This window comes from Triticum urartu, chromosome 4 (genome assembly GCF_003073215.2).
Source record: "Triticum urartu cultivar G1812 chromosome 4, Tu2.1, whole genome shotgun sequence".
In the NCBI taxonomy this organism is placed as follows: domain Eukaryota; kingdom Viridiplantae; phylum Streptophyta; class Magnoliopsida; order Poales; family Poaceae; genus Triticum; species Triticum urartu.
This window is the reverse complement of record NC_053025.1, coordinates 411,630,719-411,639,887: the sequence shown is the minus strand read 5'-3', so window position 1 is coordinate 411,639,887 and position 9,169 is coordinate 411,630,719. Positions and strand designations below refer to the sequence as shown.

The following is a 9,169-nucleotide window of genomic DNA, read 5'->3' as shown; positions in this document are numbered from 1 at the left end:
ATCATCCTGCAACTAACTCATTAGTCACATTGCTTGCAAGGCTTATAGTGATGTGCATTACCGAGAGGGCCCAGAGATACCTCTCCGACAATCGAAGTGACAAATCCTAATCTCGATCTATGCCAACTCAACAAGTACCATCGGAGACACCTGTAGAGCACCTTTATAATCACCCAGTTACGTTGTGACGTTTGGTAGCACACAAAGTGTTCCTCCAGTAATCGGGAGTTGCATAATCTCATAGTCATAGGAACATGTATAAGTCATGAAGAAAGCAATAGCAGTAAACTAAAACTATCAAGTGCTAAGCTAACGGAATGGGTCAAGTCAATCACATCATTCTCTAATGATGTGATCCCGTTAATCAAATGACAACTCATGTCTATGGTTAGGAAACATAACCATCATTGATTCAACGAGCTAGTCAAGTAGAGGCAAACTAGTGACACTCTGTTTGTCTATGTATTCACACATGTACTAAGTTTCCGGTTAATACAATTCTAGCATGAATAATAAAAATTTATCATGATATAAAGAAATAAACAATAACTTTATTATTGCCTCTAGAGCATATTTTCTTCACCCACTGATCAAGCACCGAACGTATGGCACCTCCGTGTTCTGCACATGTTCAACTCGATGATGTCCCTCGAACTCTTGATCTAACAGAGAGCCGAGGAAGTAGGTGAGTTCCGTCAGCATGACGGCATGGTGACGGTGATGGTGAAGTGATCCGGCAGGGCTTTTCCTAAGCACCGCGAGAATATGACCGGGGGTGTAATATATGGAGGGGGGCGCCGAACACGGCTAACAAATGCTTTTTGTGTGTTCTAGCAGTGCCCCCCCCACATATATATATATAGGTTGGAGGGGAGGAGAGGCAGCCAAGGGGGCGCCCCAAGTAGGAGGAATCCTACTTGGGGTCCTACCCAATTTGGCCTCCCCCTTACCATATTTTCCGGAGGGGGAGGAGGAGGGAAGGAAGGAAGGGGGAGGCCGAATCCCTCCCCTTCCTTCTCTCTTCCCCTCTTTTCCTTCCTCCTCTGGTTCGGCCCATATGGGGGGCGCAGCAGCCCCTGCTGGCTGCTGCGTTTCCCCTCTTGGCCCATTAGGCCCATATCTTTGTCGGGCGTGGTCGGAACCCCTTCCGGTGACCCGATATGTACCCGATACCCTCCGGAGCACTTCCGGTGTCCGAATACTATCGTTCTATATATCAATCTTTATCTCTCAACCATTTAAAGACTCCTGGTCATGTATGTGATCTCATCCGGGACTCCGAACAACATTCGGTCACCAAATCACATAACTCATATAATACAAAGTCGTCATCGAACGTTAAGCGTGCGGACCCTACGGGTTCGAGAACTATGTAGACATGACTGAGACACCTCTCCAGTCAATAACTAATAGTAGAACCTGGATGCTCATATTGGCTCCTACATATTCTACGAAGATCTTTATTGGTCGAACCGTTATGACAACATATGTTATTCCTTTTGTCATCGGTATGTTACTTGCCCGAGATTCGATCGTCGGTATCTTCATACCTAGTTCAATCTCGTTACCGGCAAGTCTATTTACTCGTTCCATAATACATCATCCCGCAACTAACTCATTAGTCGCTTTTCTTGCAAGGCTTCTTATGATATGCATTACCGAGAGGGCCCAGAGATACCTCTCCGATACTCGGAGTGACAAATCCTAATCTCGATCTATGCCAACCCAACAAACACCTTCAGAGATACCTGTAGAGCATCTTTATAATCACCCAGTTACGTTGTGACATTTGATAGCACACAAGGTATTCCTCCGGTGTCCGGGAGTTGCATAATCTCATAGTCAAAGGAATATGTATATGACATGAAGAAAGCAATAGCAATAAAACTGAACGATCAATATGCTAAGCTAACGGATGGGTCTTGTCCATCACATCATTCTCCTAATGATGTGATCTCGTTCATCAAATGACAACACATGTCTATGGTTAGGAAACTTAACCATCTTTGGTTAACGAGCTAGTCTAGTAGAGGCTTACTAGGGACACAGTGTTTTGTCTATGTATCCACACATGTATCAAGTTTCCGGTTAATACAATTCTAGCATGAATAATAAACATTTATCATGATATAAGGAAATATAAAATAACAACTTTATTATTGCCTCTAGGGCATATTTCCTTCACAGACATGCTCCAAACAATGATGAATGAAGCCATGGAAAACTCACTAGTAACCTCTCCATTACTGCACAATCCATGCCCTGACTACCCAATCATCTAGTATGCAGATGATACTATCCTAGTGGCCAATGCACATGCTCAACAACTCACCCACATCAAAAATTTGTTGCTCCATTTTGCTGCTTACATAGGGCTTAAAGTGAATTATTCTAAATCCACCATGATCTCAATCAACACTCCTTCCTCAAAAATGAATGAGTTATCTGCATTACTAGGTTGCAAGATTGGTGCTTTGCCACACACATACCTTGGTCTTCCTCTCAGTACATCCAAACCCAATGTAGTAGATTATGTGCCCATGATGAAGAGGATTGAAAACAGATTACTCAATTGTTCAACACTCCTATCCTCCGGTGATAAGCTCACTTTGATAGAATCGGTCTTCACCAGCATGCCCACTTTTTTCATGTGCACTTTATCTCTGCCCAAAACTGTGGTGAAACAAATCAACATATATCTCAAGCATAGTTTTTGGAGAAAATATGAGTCTATTCATCAGGGTTCTGCATTGATTTCTTGGAAGAAAGTCTGCAAACCTAAGGAAGATGGAGGTCCATGTGTATTGGACATTACTACTCACAACCAAGCCTTACTCATGAAATTTCTCCACAAATTCCTCAATAAAGAAGACATTCCATGGGTCAACATCATCTGGGAGAAATACTACCAAACTACATTGCCTGGTGACAGAAATGTGGGATCTTTCTGGTGGAAATCTATTACCAAATTGCTTCCTATCTTCAAACATCATGCTATATGCAAGGCAGGATTAGGTGATACAACTCTGTTCTGGACTGGTAACTGGACTGGTAAACCATTATCACTTACATTCCCAAAGCTACACTCCTTTGCCATTAATGGGGACATCTCTCTGTCCAAGATTATTGAATAGCCAGACACAAGTCAGCATTTTCATAGGCCACTAACACTCCAAGCTTATCAGCAATTCAATACACTTCAAGAACTGCTTGGTAGCAGAATGGTAAGTAATAAGCAGGACAAGTGGCACTATTCCTGGAGCAGTAACACTTACTCACCCATGAAGATGTACAGAGCTCTCAAGAAGACAGACATACCACACAACATTTTCAAACTCCTCTGGAGCACATCATGCAGACTTAGACACAAGATCTTCTTCCGGATGCTATACCATGACAGATTAAACACCAGAAACCTACTGCACCGCAAGAATATGTACTTGGAGGATTACAATTGTGTGCTCTGTACAGATAAGACTGAAGAAACATCACTCCACCTTTTCTGGGATTGCCCATTTGCCATCTGATGCTGGAATTATCTCATGCAAGATAAACATAGAGGTATATCAACTCATGATGAGATCACATTATCACTGCTCCTACTTCCATCAGAATTAGCCCTTGATATCATCATCATGAGTTGTTGGAGTATATGGTCAGTCAGAAACGATACGATTTTCATATCAGCAGCCCCACACTTCAGTACATGGAAGTTTTATCTCAAGGAAGGATTATGGGCATCAAAATTAAGAGCAAAACCAAATAAAGCTGACAAGATTAGGAATTGGGTAGTACAGTTTTTGGACCCGGATTAAACCTTTTTCTTATGTTTCCTAAAACCGACATGGGTTAACTGTAAAAAAGATCAGTACTTTTCTATATTATTTAATGAAAATACCATAGAACAATCTGGCTAAAAAAAGATATAATCAGAATGGCTATGAAAATACCATGGTAGGTGGGTATGGTGACTATTTTGAGCAGATGTGGAGTTTATGTGTAGAAGAACAAGATAAACTCTACCCATGGGTTTAGATGTACCAGCGAAGTATGTGTCTCAATGCGAGAGTTGGCAATATCCGACCGAAGAGACTAGCATAAAGATGAAAAGGAAGTGCAAAAGATTCTGACTCGCTTTAGTCATAAAAGAGTCAAACACTACACAATAGTGTCATGGCACAAAAAAAGCTACTAGTAAGTAGCCGGAGGGGTAGTTTGGCGGGGTTACCCGTTGCGCACCGCAAACCACGAGGTGACGCGTGTTTGGTTTGTGACTCTACAAAAACCTTCCTCCACTCCTTACAAGGAATAGAAGGTTGGCAAGAAAGCGAACGGACATATACTACAAGGCAGCAAAGACGCATCAGAACAGGCACACGATTTAGTGTTCGGCCGCATCTATGATCAATGCTTCCCGAAACGTCGTCCATCCACTCCCACTGGGAGATTTCACGATGCTCTCTCCAACCATCTGTCGAATCTTCATTCGTCCACTCAACAGACTGGACACAGGAAGCTAATTCTCTCGGCGGAACAGCTGGGAGCTAGATTTATTCGATTCCACTCTTTCTCCAGATCAGATGCGCACAGCTGTAAGTAGCGATCAAGCTTAGCCTCACGACGTCCTAGTTCATGCGCTGCACGGCTCTATCAAATAACGGATCAAGATAACAGAGGGAGAGTGGACACTGCTCTGGATCAAGAAACTTAAACATGCCTAGACACCTGCAAGTAGACAGACAATGGGTGTCCGGATAATGGCAATTAAATACTAAGTACAACAACTCACAAACAATTGATTTCTGCAAGAAAAAAAAACAATTGATGTTCTATAATCAGAGAAAAGACAAAGACGACATGGAACACAGCATAGCACCAGCATATATGAGCATGACTGGTGTAACAATCAACGTCTGGCCGACCTCTATAATCGTGGATGCCACACCTCTATAGCACAAGCACATACTGTATTTGTTTAGGTAAAAAAAGTAAGGCAGAATAAATTGCTCTGAGAATAATAATAAAAAGACCCCCTGTCAATCACCAGGATTCGGAAATGAGCATATGACATGAAGGCGAAAAAAAGGGGAACAAAGGTCGCGCACATCACTCTATCTTTCTCATACAGTATTACATGTTGGGTCAATAACACATAGCAGTGGTGGTACAATAACAACATGCAAATAAGCATAGAGTCATTACAACACTGAAGAAGAGGAAGAAGAAGTAAAAAAAACAAGGCAAGACAGAAATATCTAATATGGAACAATTCTCTGACTTCTAATGCATAACTTGCGAGACAGCAAGAGCACAAACTCATGAAAATATGCTGAATGAATAAATTAGGCAGGCCCCAACGGTGACTGACTGAAAAGCAGACCCAGATTTTTACCTCACCGCCCCTTGGGGTTCATGATCTGTGAGAACACCGCGCTCGGCGTCAGCCCATCCGAATCGATGCTCGCGACACTTTGGTCACCCATGCTTAGGGAAGTTGTTGTGGTCGTAGTGGTGCTGGAATCAATTGATGGGTCATTGGCATCCTTCTTTCCAACCATCACGAGGGGAGTGCCCTCATCTGACATCCCGCACCCAATGCTTCCACTCTCCTCCGCGCTTTCCTGCATCTGAAGAGCAAACTCCAAGTTCCAAAGCACATCTCCCATCGAAGGGCGCTCGATGCCATTGTCGGCAACACACTTCTCAGCCGTCTCGGCAAACTTCTTGAAGCACTGCGGAACAATCTTTCCCTTCAGGTAGGGATCAACAATCTGATCAAGAATTCCCTTCTTTTGGCAGTGCAGTGCCCACTCTGCCAAGCTAACTTCTTCCTTTGCAAGAGTGGGGTTCAAGGCAGGCCGAGCACAAAGGACCTCGAACAGCACCACGCCAAACGAATACACATCAGATTTCTCAGTGAGCTGCTGCCTGCGGAAATATTCAGGATCTAGATAACCAAAACTGCCCTTGACAACTGTGCTCACATGTGTGTGATCCATCGATGGCCCAGTCTTGGACAGACCAAAATCTGAAACCTTGGCAACCCATTTCTCATCCAGGAGGATGTTTGTCGTCTTCACATCACGGTGGATAATGGTGTGCTTTGCACCGGTGTGAAGGTAGTGAAGCCCACGAGCTGCACCGATGCAGATCTCCAAACGCTGCCTCCAGCTAAGCGGTGCATTCTGGGTCTTGTATAGGTGCTCACGCAGAGTTCCATGAGCCATGTAGTCATAGACCAGGATCATCTCGTTCTTCTCCTCGCAGTAACCAATCAGCGACACAAGATGACGGTGCCGGAGCTTTGACAACATTTCAATTTCAGTCTGGAACTCATGTATGCCCTGCTCAGACAAGGGATTGCCACGCTTGATAGCCACCTTAGTTGTGCCCCCGTCAATCTCTCCATGGTAGACTTTACCGAACCCACCAACGCCAAGGATCCGTGACTCATCAAAGTTTTTGGTTGCGGCCTTGATCTCTGCAAAGGAGAAATGGCGGCACAGGTTGGACGGCAAAGATGAAGCATAACTCCCTGTAGCATGCGACTTGGCTGAGCTTGAAGTGTGTGAATGGCCATACAGCGACAATGGCAGCCAACCAGAATGGCCGTCACTCATGCCGCTAGCCTTGGCCGCTTTCCTCCGACGCTTGCAGATGAAGCAGCAATATCCAAGCGCAAGCACTGCCAAACCTCCAATTACTCCACCAACAATAGGCGCGACTTTAGATTTCTTGTCTCCTGACCCGCTATGCGCTGGTGGATCAGCACTTGGGACAGGATTGAGCCCCACGAGGCTCCCATTAGTAAGTTGCAGCTTGAACACCTCCATCCCATTGAGAATAGCATCATAGTACTGTGGCTTCGTCTCTGCATCTGGGTGTAGAGCCACCCAGAAATCCAAAATCCCAGAACCCACAGTGCTCACCACATAGTCCTTGTACACTGGGGTACCAATACCATTGGGATCCGCCCACTGGATCACATCAGCACCTTCAATGGCAGTCTGGTTGTTGAGGTAGATGTTGAACACCCGCTGATTGGGTTTAGTAAATGGGGATTGTATCTCACAGAAATGGAGCCTCACAAGGTATTGGTACCCAGCATCCACCTGCAATATCCAGGTGAGATTGTAGGCCATGTTTACACCCTTGTCTGGCCCCATTGATCGCGCGGTGGCGTAGACATCCGAAGGTGCCACATATCCCGGCACATTGTCAGGGTAGATGATTGTGACATTGGGATCGTTCTGGTACGATACCCCAGCCCCTGCACCATAGATGTAAGGCGTGTCGTCGTCCCATGACCGAGCCCCGCCGGAGTCCTTGGAAGGGGAGATGGCCTGGCCTCCGACGTTGAGCCGATACATGGTCTGCAGAGCAGCAGCAGGATCCATCTCGTATGGCTGGCTGTTGCCATCACCGGTGACGAATTGCGGCGTGGCGATGCCAAAGAGGTCAGGGGAGGAGACGACCTCGATGCCGTTGATGAAGGCGTAGGCGCTGGGGTGGCCCTTCTCCGGGGTGAAGGCGAGGTCGAGGTTCTGGCCGGTGACGTTGACGGAGAACTCGCGCACGATGTAGGCGAAGTTGAGCGCCGTGGTGGTCTGGTAGGCGCTGAAGTTGGAGAGGAGCGTGACCTTGGCGGCCGGGACGGAGACGGAGAAGAAGGCGTCGGCGGCGTCGCGGTTGGAGTAGTTGGCCGGGTAGAAGTGCAGCCTGAGGAACTTGCGGCCGGGGCCGAGCGGGAAGGAGTAGGTGAAGGGCGCCGCCGAGACCCGCGCGGTGAGGTAGGGCACCTGCGGCACGGAGGGGTCCTGCGCCCCGGCGCTGGCCGAGGCGAGGTTGGGCGGCGCGTACTTGGACCCGGCGTCGCCGTCCCACTGGCGGCCGTCCGTGTCGTTCCCCTTCCCCGTGGCGCCGCAGTCGAGCAGGATGTCGTCCCGCGGCACGAACGGGGCCCCCGCCGAGGGCGCGGGCGCGGTCGCCCCCTGCGCCCGCGCCGCGGGGACAAGCGCCGCGGCGGCCACGAGGAGCAGGAGCGCGCATCTCGGGCCTCCTCTCATGGTGCGAGCTGTAGTAGCCTGCGTTTCGTCGCGGCTCACAGATCGCCCATCAAACGGCTCTCCCGGCACCGATCTGGGGGCGGATTTGCGTGCTGGTGGGAGAAGTGCGTGGCGGAGGAGGTGAGATTTGAGGGGAAAGTGGTGGCCGAGGTGGTGGAGGGCGAGGGGTGGCGTCAAGGAGGAAGAAGGGAAGGGGAGAGAGGTTTCGGGACTACGGGCGCCGCATTAAGTGGGCTGCCAGCAACGGCAACGGTGACCTACTCCGCTCAGCTCTAGGACTACTGCTGCCGCGCTTGCTCTGCTTCTTTTCACCGCCGCGGTAGCGTGCGTGTGTCACTCTCGTCTCGTGGCCTGATGTGTGTTCCGCTGGCCAGTGGGGGCGCCGAGACGACGGGCCCCGCGGAACAGTGGAACTGTACGGGTGCTGCGCGCGCGGTGTGGTGACGGTGGAGGACAGCTGCCTCAGTTGCGCGTCCCGTTTTCCCCGGGCTTTTTTTAAACAGCTTCTTCGGTACCGTCAAAATAAAAAAAAGGGTTTTCGGTGGTGGGAACCGCGGCCATGTGCAGGGGAAGACGTGGGGCCCGCTCGTCATGGACTGTTGACAGCGGTGCTGGTACCTAAGACGACGCGGGATTGCATGGGGTGAGGTCGGGTCAGCTAGTACTCCATTCTAAAATATAGTGCGTCCACGCTTTCTGAGATTCAATTTTGACCGTAAATTTAACCAACGAGACCAATTAAGGTGGGAGAAAAAATTATATAATTGAAAACTTCTTTCGAATACGAATTCACTGATATAATTTTTGCTCCCGCCGCAATCGGTCTTGGTAGTTAAATTTACGGTCAAAGTTGAAGCACGTGGATAGAGGAAGCACTACATTGTGAAATAGAGGGAGTATAATATGGACAGCCGTCAGCCGATAGATTCGTGTTGTTAGCACCAGAACAGGGTCCCACTAGTCAGAGACCGCGGCCGCTGCTGCCAAATGCAAGCTGTGAGCCAGCCAACCCGGAATAAGCCATGGGATAGAGGGCCCACCAACGCCGGGTCGACGCAATCGGTATTCGATGCCGTTCGACAGCCGAGAGGCCGACGCGGCGA

The 9,169-nt window shown here is 48.2% G+C and overlaps 1 protein-coding gene across 1 annotated transcript; it reads right to left on the bottom strand.

Annotated features, from left to right (window-relative positions):
• Positions 1-5,116: 5,116 nt before the first annotated feature.
• Positions 5,117-8,347, bottom strand: LOC125551814 (receptor-like protein kinase FERONIA). The gene has a single exon (XM_048715175.1). It carries the CDS (start codon positions 8,064-8,066, stop codon positions 5,394-5,396), a length of 2,673 nt encoding a protein of 890 aa, XP_048571132.1. The 5' UTR covers positions 8,067-8,347; the 3' UTR covers positions 5,117-5,393.
• Positions 8,348-9,169: the final 822 nt, after the last annotated feature.